The 19,386-nt window shown below is 36.5% G+C and overlaps 1 protein-coding gene across 1 annotated transcript in view; it reads left to right on the plus strand.

Annotated features, from left to right (window-relative positions):
• Window positions 1-826: 826 nt before the first annotated feature.
• LOC131072430 (uncharacterized) overlaps window positions 827-19,386 on the plus strand; it is a 75,375-nt gene continuing 56,815 nt past the window's right edge. Inside the window, exons 1-2 of the mRNA XM_058008575.2 lie at window positions 827-1,090; window positions 10,593-10,680. Of these exons, the coding sequence (XP_057864558.1) occupies window positions 995-1,090; window positions 10,593-10,680 (184 nt within the window). The 5' untranslated portion in view covers window positions 827-994. The remainder of the gene's footprint in view (window positions 1,091-10,592; window positions 10,681-19,386) is intronic.

Consider the following 19,386-nt stretch of genomic DNA (forward strand, 5'->3'; position numbering starts at 1 on the left):
AGTTGTCTTGAAGTATGTTGTATGATGATTTTGTTACGATTTATCAATTTATTGCATCAAAACTCAAAGGACTTATCTAAAGAACATTGCATCATCAATTAAAGGTATAATTGTCCCATTTTAGCACTTCATTTTAGCATTTCTTTCAACCATTTTTAGCCCTCATTTCAAACATGGGTTCCTTTCTAAAATCCATTTATGGTTTTGTATATTTTATTTTCAATTCCTTGTTTGCATTTGTCTATTTATGTTGATTATTACCAATTTTGCATCATTTAATCTAGTTCTTACATTTTCAATCTCTAATCAAATCCAATCAATCAAATCAAAAGAGAACAATCAATCCACATTTGTTCAGCTCTCCTAAAAGGCTAAAGTTGTGCCTAATTAGTTGTTTTCCAGTGAATAATGGGATTGGGAATGATTCCTAGTTTGCGTGTTTAGATTAGTGAACTCCATTTCCCTACATTACAATATGATTGCTATAAAGAAATACCACAAAAAAAGATCATAACAAAAGACCTCATTACCATATATAAATTTTCTAGAAAACATCATCTTATACAACCAAACTACAATAACTTGCTATTACACTGATCAAGTTAGTGCCTTTCAAAGACCTAAAATTTATTTAAAATTATGATCTTATAGAGAGAGCTTCCTAAAATACTTTAAAAATTATAGATATATGACAAATAAATCTTTTAAACTAGTGTAAAGTTTTCATCCCCACCTTGAAATCGCTTTTTCAAAGAAAAGATTCTAATTTATATTTTTTAATCTTATAAAACTTCCTTTCCATATTTAAAAAAGAAAAAAACCAAACCCGACATCCTAAAAGCATTTACTTCACCTGATCTCCCTACACGGCTTGAGAATTCTATTTTATTCTCAATTTCCACAAGTCTATTTTGTGCTGGATGCAAATACACCGAGAGAATAATTGACATTTACTTACAGGCAAGACACAATTTAGAAGAGGGCACAGAGTTTCATGATGGCAGCTGCGAACGGCATTCCACCAGTTTCCAATGACCATTTGCATGCAGATAACCAAGACAATTCTCAACTCATTGAAGGTTTACTTGAGGCATGTTTTTCGGTCTCTTCTTAAACATGTACTACTGTTTGTTACATTTTCAGGGGCACTTGGGTACATTACAACATGAAACAGATTGAATGGAGGTTACATTACAACATGAAACAGATTGAATGGAGCTTATGAGAGCTTACAAGGATAGACTAAAAGGGCTCTGCACATCGTTTCTTGATGTCTTATTCACTAAAATTTGTTCTTTTCTTTGTGCATGAATATGTTGTATTTGGACTTTATTTTTTCGTTTTGGATTGCCTTCTGTTTGTATGCAAGTGGGGATTGCGTGCAAGGTTCTCGCTTTTTTTCTTTTCCAAAGTAATAGCTCTCTTTTTTTCAATATAAGCGCATATAAACCTGGGTCTCTCATTGTTTTTCAATAGGTGGTGCTTTAGTAATTTTGCTCTCATTGGTGACGACATTCTTTCTGTCCTGCAAGCTGTTGCTTTGCCCTGTACATGGTTTAAGTGCCATTGATGGCCTGCCTTCATTGGCCATTATAGTTACCGTTATTATTTAGGTACTATTGACAATTGACAGCCTTCCTTCTCCATGGACGTGGATGCACCTATCGGCAAAAATGAGTAGCCTGTAAAGTTGAACAAATTCAAAGCTTTGAAATGGCGTTGTAGGAGAAAAGCAAAACGATCTTTTGCGTTTGGCAACATTCAATATGCCAAGGTTAAAGTGTTTGTGGCCAAACCCTAAGATAGATTTGTACTATCAAGCCCGTGTAAAGTTTCACTATAACTATTATTTGTGTTATCCATCCTTAGGTGGGAATTAAAGATTTAGTTTAGTTTTGGAATGTGTGCAAATTTGCATCATTTTAAAAATCCTCACATTGAACTCTGCCCTAATTTGTTTATAGAACTTTTTAAACTGCTTTCTCTTACATCATGAGGAGTAAGCAAAAGGAACATTGGAGGCCACCCTCTTTTTTCTTGAAGAGAAGCATACTCGCTTGAAAGCATGATATCATTCCTAGAAATTGTATGAACAAAAAGATTATAGAACTGTACTATCACATGTTAGACTGACGCACATGCATTTCCAACTATGTTTAGCAACTTGAGTCACCTAGCCACTTGTATCCTAGTGATTTGTAACATGGGGTCTAGGATGGTGGCATGGAGAACAATACAATATTCTAGCTAGCAAATAAATGTGTTAAAATGTATCATGGAATAAAACATAGTGTAAAAACCATTGGATATTTATGAAGACAACAATATAGCAGAATAATACTCATATGTTTGATATGAACATGGTTTGTACATATGCGTACAAAACTAGAAGACAAGGAATGTGGATTTCTATGATAGAAAACTAGGAGAAAATATGTCCTAGCTGATTTTCCTAATTAGAAAGATGTGAATGCATTATGGCATTATGCTATGGTGTAGGCCTTGATGATGCTTTTCAAAGAGCTGTTACAATTTACAAATACAGTGTAATGTCCCCTTCTCATTGATGCTCTTTCAGTGGTCCATTAGCCTATTCCTGAGACCCGTAGGCTAGGTGGAATGAAGAATGAGGGTCTAGCATTGATGAAACAAGGACTTACTATTTTTAGTAAGTCAGGGAATGACCATTCTGGTGTTACTGGATCATGCTTTTCTGAGCATTAGTTCTTGACTTACTATTTTTAGTAAGTGATTGTGTGGCACAATTCTATTTTTGGCAGTAGACAGGGTTCTGATTCTACAACAGTTCTATGGTCGTCCGGGCTCAGTTTCATCCTGGCTGTGATAATAATCAGTACGAGAGTCATTTGCGACATAATTAAATATTATTTCCTTATCCTAAGGTTAATATTTAATTAATCTGTTTATTGGCTACTGGTTTATTAAATTTGGGATTAATGCCTATTTTATCCTAAGTTTTGGCGAAATTCAGGTGTACTATGGGATGTAGAAATATTTTAGAAGATTATTATTTCACATTGCATCTCCATTATTTGCCTAAGTGTTTAAAGTGGGTCCTCCCCCTTTTTGGGCGTGAGTTTTGACTTAGGAGAAAGTGGCGCTACACTTGGGTCCACATTTAGTGGAATGAAATTCAAATGCAAGGCGTGGAATTTGGAGGAATGGCATTTGAATTTGAAGAGTGAAGTTATAAATATGAGGCTTGGGCTCCCATTTGCACCATCTTTGAAAATTGCATCGTTATGTTGCCGGTTTGGCTACTGAAAATCTGAGCTTCGAAGTTGGCTTCCTAGCTGAGTCTCAGTTTCGTACTTGCAATATAGTACCTAGCTGTGCCCTTGTGTTCCCATTGTAGATTGGTTAATGAGTTGCAGATTATGGAGTGATTGATGTTGGATTTGATTGTTTCTGGTTGCTGGTTGCGGGACTGCTGAAAGTGAAATTTGCTCATATCTCTTAACCAGGCGACTCCATCCATCTGGGTACCGGCTCATCCTTCCTTCCATGCCATGGCGATACAATGTGTGATTTTTGAGCATTTTAAACTAAGCAATGAATTTAATAGATAAAATCAAAATTCCTAGGCTAGGCGTGGGTTTTCTGTTTTGCATTGGGATGCGTGCAAAATAAAAATGGGTTTGTTTGGGATGTGGCTTTGATTGGTTGTCATTGCATTTGATGTATGGTGGGATTGGGATTGATTTGAATCAATTCGGGTAAAAATTGAGTGAGTTATGAGTATTTTGATGTTTCCATGGGCTGCTGAAATTGTTTTTTCGGCCTGCAGATCAGTGTAACAGAAAATTACAGTCTTGCTGTAGAAATCTGCCATTATTCTCCTCATCTCATCTCAATATTGTAAGGTTGTTTTAGTAGTACTGATCATCCCTTCTTTCTGTTTTCATCTGTAATTCCCACTGCATAAGTGGAAGAGGCTGGCTTGTCGCCTTCTAAGTTTTGTAATTCAGTTTTTGTATTCTGTCCTCCCGCCGAATAAGTGGTCGAGTGATAAGTTCAATACAATGGTCCTCCTGCTGAAATATGTGGTAGAGTGATAGTTTAATGTAATGTCCTCCCATTGAAATACGCGGTTGAGTGATTGAACTTCAGTTTATTGTTATTTTCCCTTGGTCGGTTTACCGCCAAGAGCTTTGGTTTCTATCCTGCTGGATAAGCAGAAGGGGCTGGCTCGCCACCCATGCATTGTAATTTTCATTTTGATTATTATTGCTAACAATCCCCGGAACACCGTATGCTCTCACCCTCCTAGTCTGGGCTCTCGGTGAACAAAAGGTGGAAGGGTTCCCTTTCAGTTGTTTGGTTTATTCCTCTAACCTTAACGGGTTATTTGTTGTGGATGAATTGTTATTGGTCTAAAAATTAAAAAAAATTAGTGGGATATTACATACAGTTATAAGAGACAGTTACAATTAGAAACAATTGGGTTTCAGTGGCTACTCATGGTTCACATAGATATGCTATTCATAAACAATTTTCAAATTTTCAAAGCAAAAATGCAATAAAAAAGAGGTGATCAAAGTTGTCAATCTCTTGGACCACTTTATTTACGTTTGTTTGTATTTTGTTGTTGAAGTCTCTAGAATGGTCAATGAAATTCAACGTTTCTTTTGGGAGGACACTAAATCTTGCCCAATATTCTTGAAGAATTATTGCAGTTATGTATATTCAGTCTGCTGTAGTAATTTGGACAGATTCAATTAGATGTTGTTTCGCTCATTAAATGCACAGGTCTTCTGTTTATATCAATCTGATCTGCTACCTATACTCAGATAAATATGTGTGTATGAGAATCCTTTCTATTCCATCAGGTCTGATTCTCTGGTTATTGATTTAATGTTTCCTCTTCTTTTCCTTCGATGCCTGCTTTATTATTGTTTGCAGATTTGTATTTGTGTTCTGATCTCTTTGATAAATGTTCATATCATTCTTCCAGATTTTCTTATAATTATGATTTAGGTCTGCTCCTAAATCTGCTTTTAACGCTTCAGATATTTTGTTCTATTCCATGGATCCTGCCTTCTCAAATGAAAACTTCTCCACTTTATATTCTCCAATGTGAGGGAGAGTCACACCTCTTCTTAATGGTCACAACCTTTCACAATTACCACCCTTCGAAAGGGTCACAACCTTTCATTATTGCTGCCCCTTTGAAAGAGTCACTTCCTTATCTTCTTCCCATTAATGCTTCCTTAATTCCTTTGCTCCCTTCTTTCTTCCTTTTTCCCCTTTTTTTTCAAATGAAGTTATCTTCTCTCCCTATTATATCTCATGTTTGAGGGAGTCACAACTTTTCATTTCATGCCTTTTGATCATTCATTAAACTTAACTAAATTTTAATTATATTAATTTTTTATATTTATTCTTTTATATTTTAATTTATTATTATTATTGATTAATAAATCCTATTTCAACAAGGGTAAAAAAGAGGTGAACAAAGTTGTCAATCTCTTGGACCACTTTATTTCCGTTTGTTTGTATTTTGTTGTCGAGGTCTCTAGAATGGTCAATGAAAATCAATGTTTCTTTTGGTCTGGATGTGGATTGTCTGATCTTGTGCTAGTAGGACTGGTGGACGTCTTTTATGAGGTTGTTGGAAACTACCTTATTTTTTGCGGCTTTCAATATATCTTTTTTTTCCTTCAATTTATCTTCCAAGCTGGAACCCATCTTTGTTGCTTTGCCAAGCTTGGAGCCCACTTATGTTATACAACTTGTATGGGTGCTAGCATCTTGATCCATTTTTGTCTTATGGTCTTCTTGGACCATTTTGATTTGTAGGTGTCAAACCTCTTTCCTCAAGTCGTTGACCTTTGTCCTTTTATCTTCTTTGCTCATCCTTTAAGGTCTATGTGGCTTCTCTAGTTTTTCTTTGCTCTCTTTTGGAGTTTTCTCTTAGTTTTGTTCAAGTTAGAGGATAGTAATTTGCTACTTTGTTTATGACGTTGGACTTTCATTCTTTTAGAGGTCCTCTTGAAATTCCTTGGAAGATGTGGAAGCATGATAGTTTGCTTGGGTCATTTGGTCTAGTGGCTCTTGAACTTTGGGGATCATAGTTATGTAGCACATAACTTATGGCATTAGGTTCAATTGTATCATTATTGGAGGCTCTACAACTTTAGTTGTGGTCTTGGCACTTTGAGTGGTGAGGTACCACTAAGACTCAACCACATTATGTTGAGAGGTTGATGATGTTGATTGGAAAAGGAGTAGAAATGAGGGAGGGATGGGAAGAAAGAGGAGGGGAAGGAGGTTTTATGTTAGAGAGGGAAGTGGTGTATTGCGGAGTGGAAAGGTATAGAGGGAAAACTTATTGTAGAGATATTGTTCAAGGGGTGGAGGGGAAATTGTGCTCCATAACATTAGTTCTTGAAATGGGAAGGGTAGGATATTGTACAAGGGCGGTCATTGTAGAAAAGGTGATAATGGTTGATTGATTTTATAGGAAAGGAAGATGAAATATCAACAATAATAGGGGAGGTTAGAATCAACAACAAAAGTAGTTTTGTGGTATCTATAATGGGAATGAACGAAGAAATAAGATTAAAAGAATTTTCTACAATGGAAATAAGAATATGTATAGTGTGAGGGGGACTATTTACCATGGAAGTGGGTGATGAAGGGGAACTTTTAGAAAAGGTGAAAATGGGTTGATTGATCTTGAAAGAAGAAATAAGATTAAAAGAATTTTCCACAATGGAAATAAGAATATGTATAGTGTGGGGGGGGGACTATTTACAATGGAAGTGGGTGATGTTAAGTTTGGAATCAGATTTATATGATTAGGTAATTTTAAAATTTTATTTGTACCTTGGTCACAATCTGATATCAATTAAATCCTTCGAATATGATTTGTATGTAAGTCACGGATCAGTTTGTAGTCACCAATCTGCTTCTTGTATATGTCACCAATCTGCTGTATGTATGTGCCACGATATGTAATATATTATCCAAATGCCTTTCAAGTTGTTTTGTATGAACTTCCTTATAATTCGATGATAATTACAGACTGCTTGTTTATATGGAACCACCTGTAGGTAAGTATCGATCTGCACTCCTATAGTTCCTTACCGTGCTAAGGAAATCATATTGTCCATAAATATGATTTCCATGGGCTTTCCTAAGGGCCATGTCCCTTAACATGAAATGGTGGCACTAAAACAATTTGTAACGATTCATTAGTGAATCGAAACGCTAACTAACAATGCAATTCACCTTAGTCATAACCATTACTAATAATCACCGAATAGAGGAAAACGATAAGTGATTAGATCGATAACAGATAGTAATAGATGATCATGACTAATTCGAAGATCAAAGCTATATGCATTCAACAGATATAACGATTAGTATATTCCGACCGAAGCTATATGCATTCTAACACTCCCTCTTAGCAAGGGAGGATATTCTTCTATCCTACAACACTTTATTGTGATCACAATAGATTCATCTATAAAAGAAAGATGTCACCTCACTGTGATATCAGAAGATATGGCATATCCACGGATATCATGTCTCATGATATCCACCATGATCTCGTAATGTAATACCCACCATTATGGCTTGTCCATGGATATCACGGCTCATGATATCCACCTTAATGGCAAATTTAAGGATATTGATTCATGGCATGTCCACGGATATTACGTCACATAATATCCACCATGAACATCTCTGTTAGTAACATCATCTAGCATGGCATATCCACGGATATCATTTCTCATGACATCCACCATGAACATATATTACTTAGAGATGACAACTATCATGACATGTCCATGGATATCACGTCTCATGATATCCATCATGATGGTAAGATCGATATTGTTAGATCGTCATCTTACTTTAAAGATCAGAAATACAAGTGTCCATTATTGAGAGATCGTCACCTCCAAATAATGTTCACAGGGGCTCAACAAGCATTGAACCAATGTAGTCACGGAGTCACACACGTGACACTTAATCATGAACCATATTAGATTAATAAAATTTTATTAATAAGAGTTTACACTTTAAACCAGAGTTCCCAAACTCGCCGCGAGTCAGGCGAGTTCGTCGAGTTGGCGAGTCGAGCCAAGCTCGGCGAGTTTTGACCATAACTCGCCTGACTCGCGAGTCAGGTGAGATATGGCAAAATTGGCCGAGTCCAAGCTCCAAGACTCGGCCACGACAGGTCAATGTTTTGACTTGTTTGACAAGTTAGTCTCTCCGTCAAGATTCATATATGGAATATAACATTTAAGTATAAGTGACATTTCCTTATGTCTTTTCTCTTTCTTATACTTTAAGTTATATTCCATATATATTGTCAAGATGTTTGAGAGTGGTTTCGGACCTCCATGAGTTATAATGCAAAATCTAGTTTTTGGAGGATCCTTCAAATTTCTAGACAGTCAAATTTCAGGCCATTTCAAGATCAGGATGACATTCCAGACTTTTAAGGCGAGTTCACTCTGACCTTGATGTAAGGGACGGGACCTAGGAGGACACTATGCATTCAACCAAGGTTTGATTTAGCAACTTGAAGTGTGACCATATAGTACACAAAAACCCTAGGAATGATCTAAATAACCCCTAATCACTCAACTGACCTAACCTCCTTCACTCCACCTTGAGGAGATCCACTTGATTTGATGACCTTTGAGAAACTCAATCCCTTCAATGCAAAGGCTAAGACACTAAAACGACCAACAACAAAACTAAAAGAGCTAACCCTAGAAAGCAAAAAGTGGGGGTCTTCATTTGCAATGGGGCAATGTGTGAGTACCTCACAACAGGGATGTTTCTTAAAATTTTGAAAAAAGGGGGTGAGTTGGGGACATTTCCTACCTGTCCCCACATCCCAAAAAATCCCCCCATGGGGCACAAGGTTATTTTTGGCAAGGGACATGTCTCTAAGGAGCATATTTTCAAACCCTTTTGGCCTCACAATTCCCCCTTCCATCCAACATATATATAGCCTAAAAACTAAGAGGTCCAAGAAAGACCAAGATCAACTATAGTCCCAAGGTAAAACCTAAGTTCAAAAAGCACACTATTTAATGCTACCATACACAAGCATTCCTTACAATTTCCAAGTGAAGATGTTCATGATGTCTCATGTTGGTGCTCCCAAAATTTCAATTTGGCCAAAGAAAATACTAAACAGAAGCCCCAAACAAGTAGATACTCTACCAGCATGCCTTTCATGGCATAACAAGCTAGCACACATTATAATTGGGCTTTATTCAATAATGGGTGCATGAAACAAGTTTTAAATTGTTAAAAATCTCTTAATTTCAAGGGTTTTTTAATTTTGCCGAGTCATTGCCGAGTCGTTGCCGAGTCATAGCCAAGTCACGAGTCGAGTCGGCCTTGCCGAGTCCGAGTCTGGGAACTTTGCTTTAAACATCTTAAAGGAATACATTAGTATTATGAAACCAAATCAATGTAGCTTAGACTCTGTTTCAGCTAAAGCTACATTTTCTACCATACCAACAAATATGTTCCTCAACATTTTACAATGGGGATAGCAGGGGCCAACCGGATACATTATAGAGATGATAGTGCAAGAGGTTTTTAGTGTGCGTTTGTGCATGTGCAAGAAGATTTTGGTGTGCATGCGTGTCTGTCATACAAATTGATTGTATTTATTGTGAGTTGCAAATAAAGGGGTGGAATAGATATAGGGAGGCTTAGGGTTTGATAAAGGGTGCGGTGGACCTTGTGAGTGCCCACCTATTTTTTTTCCTTTAAAACATTATGAAATCTGTTTCATTTTTTTAAATGCAGAAAAGGACAGTCAATGAATGCCATACATGTCGTTGACTGCCCTTGGGATGGCTAGACATCTGCATGATGTAGGGTCTGATTAGGAAGCGTTATAGAGATGCATCCCTGAAATCCATAGGGATAAGGGATGGCTAGGTAGTGTCCCTTGCCATCCCTGCATCTTAGGGATGCCATAGGGAATTGGAATGCGAGGTTTGGGGCAAGGGAGATATGTCCTTATGTAACACTGAAATATATTCGAGTCATAAATAGTATGTCACAATGTGTTCAAGTGTAAAGGTAAAATTGTACAACCCAGACTTAATAAAATTACATAATCCTAACAAGATAAGGGCCAAAATGATGATGGCATTATCTAGAGATGCTTGAGGTAGCTCTACAAAATGGGCGACACCTTGTGGGGCACTGTGTAAATGCTTAATGGTTTATGCTATGGTATAGTACACTGTGTAATAATTTTCTTCCTTAAATGAAAGATGCAGTTTTGTGTTTGATCTTCTGTGTATGTTTTTGTGTTTAGTGCACAATATTTAAAAGGATGTACCAAATTCATTTATTCTCTTTTCGAAATTGTATTGTTATTGGATATCAAATAATTTAATTTGACATGAAATTTTGATGGAACAACAAATATATGATGCTTAAAACTGTCTCTATCTGAAAAATGGGTGGGATTCTCTAAATCCATTTTCTAAAGTCTTCTCTCTTTCTTGACCACAACAACATGACTCTATTTCATCAGATATAAGAATTTCTAGCTCTAATTCCTTGATGCAGAGTAGGCTGCAAGGTATGGAGATCTTGATGATATAAAAGACCTGGCATCACAAGGAATTCTTCTTAACTCGCATGATTCTCAAGGTCGCACAGGTATTGTTTTTTCCTTTCATCTTTTGTCAAAATGGAGAATTCAAACATTCAGACAGGTTGTAATCCTTCTTTGCCGTGTAAAGTGACTGACAACAATCTTATTGTTTATACAATCCACAAAAACTTTGTAATATGTAGGTGTTTTGACACCATGCTAGAGTGAGATATACAACAGAAATGGAATCAGTTTGTCAGATGAAGCCAGATAATTTTGCATACTTATGATGAACATGCAAGTATTAAGTCTAACTTTAGTATATCCTACGGCCACCTTATAATTGTCAAAAAAGCCCCATATGACAAAGGTGTACATAACAACAAGTTATATGTGTGAATTGAACATATTTATTTAACAATCTTGAGAATTACTTGATGAATCTTTACAAAAGAGTTTCCATGCTATCTGGAACTATTAAAGACCCATGCTTGTAATTTGAGAGATTGCTTGGGGCATCTTTAATAATAAAACCACAACTAAATTTGTATAAATTTCATGGGAGGGAACCCATGCCTAGGCCATAAGATAAATGCATTTATTTTCTTGGTTGAAACTTCTTGAAAAACTGGTATTATATGCTGTTTTTCTCATTTCTTTTCTCGCTTGTGCCCAGTTGGTCATCTCAATTCTTATCATGTTCTTTTGGTTTTATACAAGAAAGTTCGTATTTTTCCATACCATAGAGAATTTAATTTTATCTCAACAGATTCTGGGTATGCATGTTTGCAGGATTTCTTCATAAAGGTTAATTAGTTCTTATAACTTATGTTACAAAAATATCTTAGAATTCTCCCCCAAATATCCTTTTGAGAAATAGAGCTTTATCTTATTGTTGGTCAGCATTGAAAATGGGGGAGTGCCTCATGTATTTATGTCTGCTATTGCAATTTATTTGCCTTTTCTTTTTTTTTTTTTTCGTATGGAGGAGAAGTTTTCATATCCTCAATGTTTAATGTTGCCTTGTCATGACGTTGCCACACTAGGCATAACAGCCTTAATAAAAACAAAGTTAACCTGGGCACATATATATATATTAGCAATTTAAGAGGGTCGACCTTGTAATTGAGCCTAGGAAAAATAAATAAATAATAATAACTGATCAAATGTTAGGGCCGACTAGATAATTGATTCTTAATTCATTTTTTATGGGTTGCAAAAGGAGGGACGACCCCCTTCAAGATAGGTGCCCACTTTGGAAGAGCAACATAAAAATAAATAAATAAAATATAAATAGAATGCTGACTGGGGCGACCAGCATAAGAGGGTTGTGTCTCTCGGTAAAGATGTGATTTTGGAGGAGGTATTTAAAGGAGTTGTTTGGCATTCTATTTAACAACCCTTCATTGCATATCTTTCCTATTTTAAAGAGCAGATATGGAGCAGAAAATGTAGCAGACTTATGAGTAAAAATTAGACATTTGGAAGAGCAAATCGACAGCAGAAAATAAGACATATCAGTCTGTCCTAAAAGGAGAAACAGCAGATTGAACCATCATCGAATGTGAAGACAATCAGTCTCAGACATCCACATCCCGATTCATAATGCATAATGTTTGTATATTGTGGATAAAGATAGTAATGCATAACCTTTATATGTTTGATTGATGCTTTCCAATCATGGTTGAGGGATAAGGGATACAGGGAAGGGGGAATGGCGATGAGGTCCTCTCCTAGGTACACCACCTCATGGTGGCGACCAAATTGTCCCATGGGGCCAAGGGGACATGGGGCTTAGGAGAGAGGTATCCTCGGGACACCCTATTGTAGCCACCCAAATTCCCCTATCATGATTGATCGTGGGATTAAGAACATTCAACTCATAGGGTGGAAGATAAAAGGGGGCTACGGGAATCTTCACTAGGTACGCCACCCCATGGTATGATCGAATGGTCCCACGAGGCCAAGGGGGAGTGAATATCCGCTCTTGCCTAGGGTAGATTCAGGCACCTTGACATACCTCTTTATTCCAGCCTCCCTATGGGTGGACTCCAATAGTGAGTTGTATCTATCTTATAATCAAAGTTAATGTTCCTAAACCCTAGTAATGAAATCTAAGTTTTGCTTACTATTTCTAACAAGATTTGTTTAAATTGTGTTTTTCAATGATTAACTAGCATGTTGCAGGACCTCAACCAGGGCAATCTAAGTTGGTACGTGCATAGATGAAAAACTTTGCGGGTTTTTCAAAAACTTGGGAGTACTCGTGGGTCAAAACCCTAGCCGAGTCACTCGCCATTAAACTCGGCTTTGAGTTTCTATAAAAACACACAGCGTTTTTTGAGGAAATACTCGCGAAATCTCGCGAGTTAAACCCTATTTCTTGAGAAAAACTCGTCAGGAATTACAAATTTGATTTGTAACTTCCATTTTTTGGCCATGAGACAGGATGCGCCAAGGTTTTCATTTGGTTTTTGAGTGCGAATAAAAATGTAATATGATTATATGAATGAATAACTAGTTAAAATGTAATATGATTATATGATTGTATTTTCAAATGTTCGATAAAGTTACCGAGTTATTGCCGAGTTTTTTCCCTAGTTTTTGCGAGTCCTGAGTTTTTTAAAATTTTTGGGCTTGCCGAGTCATTGCCGAGTCCAAGTTTTTCAACTATGGGTATGTGATATCACTAACCCTATTCCATTCCCTACTTCCTTGGAAATCTAATTTTAGGGTAAAACTAGGGCATTTAAGAAAAAGGGTCATTACAAGTGGCATCAGAGCATGATCCTGCCAGCCTATAGGGTAAGGATAAATCAATTATGCATTCTAATCAATGAGAAGGGAAATATTAACTCAGTTCTAAAATATGGCAACGACTAAATGACAATGGCAAGACAATATGAGAGATTGTTAAACATACGTGTATTTGCATGTATACTCCCTGTTTGCATATAATCATGTGTATGCTTCATGTTTTCATACTTCATGAGTTTTCAGTATATCTACTCCATGAGTATCTCTGATTACTATAAATATATTCCTATTTTCATGAGATTTCTAATTTTGATTAATCTAGAATATGAGAGCGAACCAAAGGGATATGAACTTGTTTAGAAGAGAAGATTGTATTTAAGGTCATAGGTATGTCATGCCTCTAATTCCCTTCTCAATGTATGGGGAGTTCGCTTTTGTTTGTCTCGAGGAAACAACCAAACACAGTTCTTTTGATTACAATTGATGAGAAAACTTGTCTTAAGATTACAAATCTTCACGGGTTAGTTAGGAATCCCCGCATTGAGAATAGTTAAAACGATCGTTGCTTGAGGACAAGCAATTTTGGGAAGGGCAGACTGTCATGCTCTTGCCACACTAGGCGTAACAGTCTTAATAAAAACAAAGTTATCCTGGGCAAATACATATATTAGCAACTTAAGAGGGCTGACCTTGTAATTGAGCCTAGGAAAAATAAATAAATAATAATAACTGATCAAATGTTAGGATCGACTAGATAATTGATTTTTAATTCATTTTTTATGGGTTGCAAAAGGAGGGATGACCCCCTTCAAGATAGGTGCCCACTTTGGAAGAGCAACATAAAATAAATAAATAAAATATAAATAGAATGCCGACCGGGCCAACCAGCATAAGAGGGCTGTGTCTCTTGGTAAAGATGTGATTGTGGAAGAGGTATTTAAAGGAGTTGTTTGGCATTCCATTTAACAACCATCCATTGTATTTCTTTCCTATTTTCAAGAGCAGATGTAGAGCAGAAAACGTAGCAGACTTATGAGTGAAAACCAGACATTTGGAGGAGCAAATCTACAGCAGAAAATAAGATATATCAGTCTGTCCTAAAAGGAGAAACAGCAGATCAAACCATCACCAAGTGTGAAGACAATCAGTCCCAGACATTCACAGCCCGATTCAGCATAGAAGGATATCAATACCTGCGATTTGATAAGGATAGTAATGCATAATGTTTGTATATTGCGGATAAGGATAGTAATGCATAATGTTTGTATATTGTGAATAAAGATAGTAATGCATAACCTTTATATCTTTGATCGATGCTTTCCAATCATGGTTGAGGGATAAGGGATACAAGGAGAGGGAACGACGATGAGGTCCTCTCCTAGGTACGCCTCTTGGAATGACCCTTATATTATGTTCATTTATATTATGGTAATCTCATTCGAATCACAGCATGCTAGTTTGCTCCACAAGTTTCTAAAACTTACAAGAACAGAGGCCTTGACCACAAAGATCCTTTTACAACTTTAAAAAAGGATCTTGCAGCGTTTTCTCAGCTTGGTGAAGTCCTTTTGGTGGGGGAATTTAATGCTAGGACAGCAAGTGATCAAGCCAACATTCTTTGTTGTAAGGAAGATTGCAATCCCATATGGTTTACAAAAAAAAGTATTCATTAGTGGGCAAGGGTCTCAGAAGACAACAAAGGTTGGAATGTTTTTGGGGAGCAACTGCTTGTGGGTCATTCAATTTAGTTATCTGCAATGGTTTGGTTAGATGGGTGAGGTCTGACAATTTTATTTGTAATATTTATAATGGTGCAAGTGTAGTGGATTATGCCATATGTTCACATAGCTTGTGTGTGAAAATGGAGGAAGTTTTAATTGGTGAACAACTCTGAGATTTAAAATTTGATCATAAACCGATTTATTTAAGCTTCTCTTGGACTGAAAAGGAACAGCTTGGGAGGAAATCTACTTGTATTCCACATTCTCCTTCAAAGGGCAGAATTTTGCTAGCCCAAAAAAATTGTAATACCTTCCAAATGGCACTTGAAAGGCTTTTTAAGAAGGAGAAAATTCCTATCCATGGGCTTCATAGTCTTGAGCTTATGAATATAATTCATAGGGCACTTGCTGAATGTAAAAGAGCTAAAAATAGAAAAGCTGAAACAAATTGCTTTCCGGTCAATGCTTGGTTTGATGAAGAATGGCAAGGAGAACTTTGAAAAACACAAATAATAAGCAAATTAATCTCAAAGTTTACAAGCAGATTTTAAGAAAGAAAAAAGCTGATTTCATGGTCATAAGGAGGGAAGAGTTAATCTTCCTTGGGAAAAAGAACCCCAAGTTATTTTGGAAGGAACTTTAGTTGAGCAAGAGGCAAATTGAAAACACTATTACAGCATCTCAATGGTTGGATTATGCAAAGCAGATTTATGACTAGGATTCTCAGGTTGCCTCCCCCCCTTTGGTCAACACCACCACTAATCTTTTCACTGTACAAGAGATCAAGATGGGTATTGAGAAGTTGGGTACTGGTAAAGCAAAAGACTTAGTTGAACTTCAAGTAGAGTATCTAAAGCGGGGTACGAAAATTCTTGAACCTCATATCACAAAATTTTTCAATAACATCATTCAACAAGGGTTCCCTACTGATTGGACAACTAGCTTAGCAATACCTCTTTTCAAGGGTGGTGATGTCAATAATCCTTCCAATTATAGAACCATTATGATAAATCCTTTGTTTGCAAAGTTATTTGGCAGTATGATAGAAAAAAAAATCAGCAAGTGGGCGAAAGAAAGTGATAAAACGTGCTAAAGGGTAGGCAGGTTTCAGACCTAAGCATTCCACGGTTGATCATGGTATTACTCTAAGGCACATCATTGAAAAAGTCTGGGAGCAAAAAGAGGAAGTTTTTTTGTTTCTTTGTGGATTTCAGAAAGGCTTTTGACAGGGTCCCTAGAGTTAAGCTTTTGCAAAGAATGGAGGAAATAGGGGTTCCTATACATCTTAGAGCAACTGTTCATAGGCTCTATGAGGAGGTTAAAGTCAAAATCCGAACTTTAGTTGGCATCTCCGAAAGTTTTAGGAGTGATATTGGGGTCAAGCAAGGGTGCCCTTTGTCCCCTACCCTCTTTGGTTTATACATTGACAAATTTGAAGAATGGTTAAACCTACAGGAAGGTGATGGTATTCATTTGGGTGAGTTTGTTATAAGGCTCCTTTTGTATGCGGATGACCTTATTTTGATTGCTAGGTTTGCGCTCTTGGCTTACAAGAACACTTACACTCTCTTGAGCAGTTTTGTAGAACTGTGGGGATGCAAGTCAACATTAGCAAGACAGAAATGATGGTTTTCTCTAGCAAAAGAAAGCATAACCAACATAAGTTCTTCGAAGGCAGTGTTTTTGAAGAAGTGGCAGATTACAAGTACCTGAGAATTGACTTCAACAAAAAATTAAGTTGGGAAGGTTGTAGAAAGAAGAGAATGTTGGGAGGTTGGAAAGCATTTTATGCTTTTCAAAGTAGATGCAGAGAGGCAGAGTTATGGGATTGAAAGACTACTCAAACTCCCTTTGGGCTTTTAGTGCTTCTGGTTGCACTTTATGGTTGCGAAGTGTGGGCCAGCAACACCTCTGTCTCACAGTGGAAATAAATTGAGCAAATTCAAAAACGCTTGATTACAAACAAGTTCAAACTCAAAAGTTCAGTCCCTTATGATATCATGCTGAGCGAAGTGGGGGCTACGCCTATGGAAGCAATTGCTTTGGCGAGACTCATAAGCTATTTGAAAAGAATTGAGCAAATGGAAGAGTGTTGATGACCTAAGATCGTCTTCAATGGCACATTATGCAAAAGAAAGAAGACTTGGATGCGACAAAATAGCAAATGGTTTAGAAAATGGGATATATGCTTGAACATGTGCCCCTCAAATAATAAGGAGATAAAGGCTTATGTTATAGATAAGTTCTACAAGAGTACTTAGGATAAAGAGTTAGGGAGAAAGAAAAAATACTATATTGAAGAGTTTAACCCTCTCGTAACCATCATCAAAAAGCATACATAGGGGCCAACATGCCGTGAAAAGCCAAAATCCTCATTGCTCAATTAAGAACTAATTCTCATCAACTCTGCTGCGAAACTAGGCGTTGGAAAAGACCAAAAGAAGCTTGGGAGGAAAGAGTGTGCATGTTTTGTACTTTAGGTAAAGTTGAAATAGAAAAACACTTCATTCTAGAATGTGACGCTTTCAAGGCCAACAAACACAATTATGAAAATACCCTGGCAGCTAGTTCTTGGGATAATTTATTTAGTGAGGGTTGTGAGGAGAAGTTAGGCCCTCTCATCATCATGCTGCACAAGAAAAGAGTTGAAATGCAGAAGTCGGTTTCTGAAGGGGTTTGTCCCATAGGCTATATGTAGTCTCGTGGATGTTAAAATAATCTCCCTCTCTCTCTTTCTCTCTCTCTCTCTCTATATATATATATATATTCATTACTTTAATTATTCCCATACACTATTATTGTTAAAGATTATTATATTACTTACAATAAAATTCTCCACAATTTATTATTAATATCCTTGTTTATTAATGTTTATTATTAATATCCTTGAATATCAATGTTTATTATTATTGAACTTGTTTATTAATATTTATATTTAATATTCTTGTTTAATATAAATATGCACAAGCACCGATTTATATTGAGGAGTAATACATTTGAAATGGGGGGGGGGGACATGACCCAAGGAACAACTGTCCAAGGGATCGTGTCCCTTTGGAGGAGTCACATCAATCGATGGTTTTAAATGCCATCCCTCCCCCTTCCTCTAGCATAATACACACACACGGATAGGAAGTAGTGAGGGAAACTAGGGGAAAAGGGAACATACAGATAAGAGAAAAGAGACGTCAGCATGCATGGTAATGGATGATAATATGGTTTGTTGCTAATACAATTTTAACATTGTTAATTCAATCAATATTTTGGATTTAACTTAATATCATTAATACATTTCAATGTAATTAATACTAATAATTTAAATTCATATGGTTATTACAATTAATACAACTAATACAAAGTATTCATGACAGTTTAATAAATTAATACAAAGCTTTCATACAAAGTTAATTCTATCAATAATATTAATGCTGGTAATAATAATACAATTGATACAACTTAAGAATGTAGAATAATATTAATACAATATTTAATAAGACATGTTTTAAATAAGCATAAGTGGTTAACATAATCTAATATAACATTGCTAAACAATACATTAGTATTATAGCATGAATGATAAAAAGGTTGGTATTAAATATGATTATAAGGAGGTTAATGGAATATATCATAGTGATATTAATAAATTTTTGTTTAAACTTCTAAGGGAGAAGTGGGAGAGTTGTAAGAGGGGAACGGTGTATGAGCATCTTCCTAGATATGCCACCTCGAAGTGGGACAAGATGAGCCCATAGAGGCCAAAGGAGTACAAAGGGTACGATCTTTAGGTCTAGGGGAGATGGTTTCTAGGACACCTTTGCAATCTCTTCCTCCTTCCCATCATGGCACATTAATATAAGAAGATCAATCATAAGAGGTGAGAGGTTGATATGATGGAGGGGAACGATGTGAAGCCCTAGGTATGCCACCTCATGATGATGGTTAAGGACCATCGGTTAAGGACCACATGAGGCCATAGAGGATAAGGTCTTGCTGTTGGACCTAGGGTAGAGGATACTTGGGGCACCTCATCACGTCTTCCAACTCAACCCTCGCTATGGTTGAGCTTCCATGTAATTATTGATATGGGTTTATACATATCCTAACCTTAGAATTGGATGTATTTCATGAGGTATATCTACATTGTTGTCTAATCTCATTGCGGGTTTGTAAAAAACAGGGTTATCTCACCTTATTCTTGAGTGAAGATTATATCTCTAGTTATGTTTTGCCCTTATTTCATTTTGGATATGTGAATATTGGGCAAAGTATAAGGTGATTCCAAAAAGGGACATT

Source organism: Cryptomeria japonica, chromosome 8 (assembly GCF_030272615.1).
Source record: "Cryptomeria japonica chromosome 8, Sugi_1.0, whole genome shotgun sequence".
Classification (NCBI taxonomy): Eukaryota; Viridiplantae; Streptophyta; class Pinopsida; order Cupressales; family Cupressaceae; genus Cryptomeria; species Cryptomeria japonica.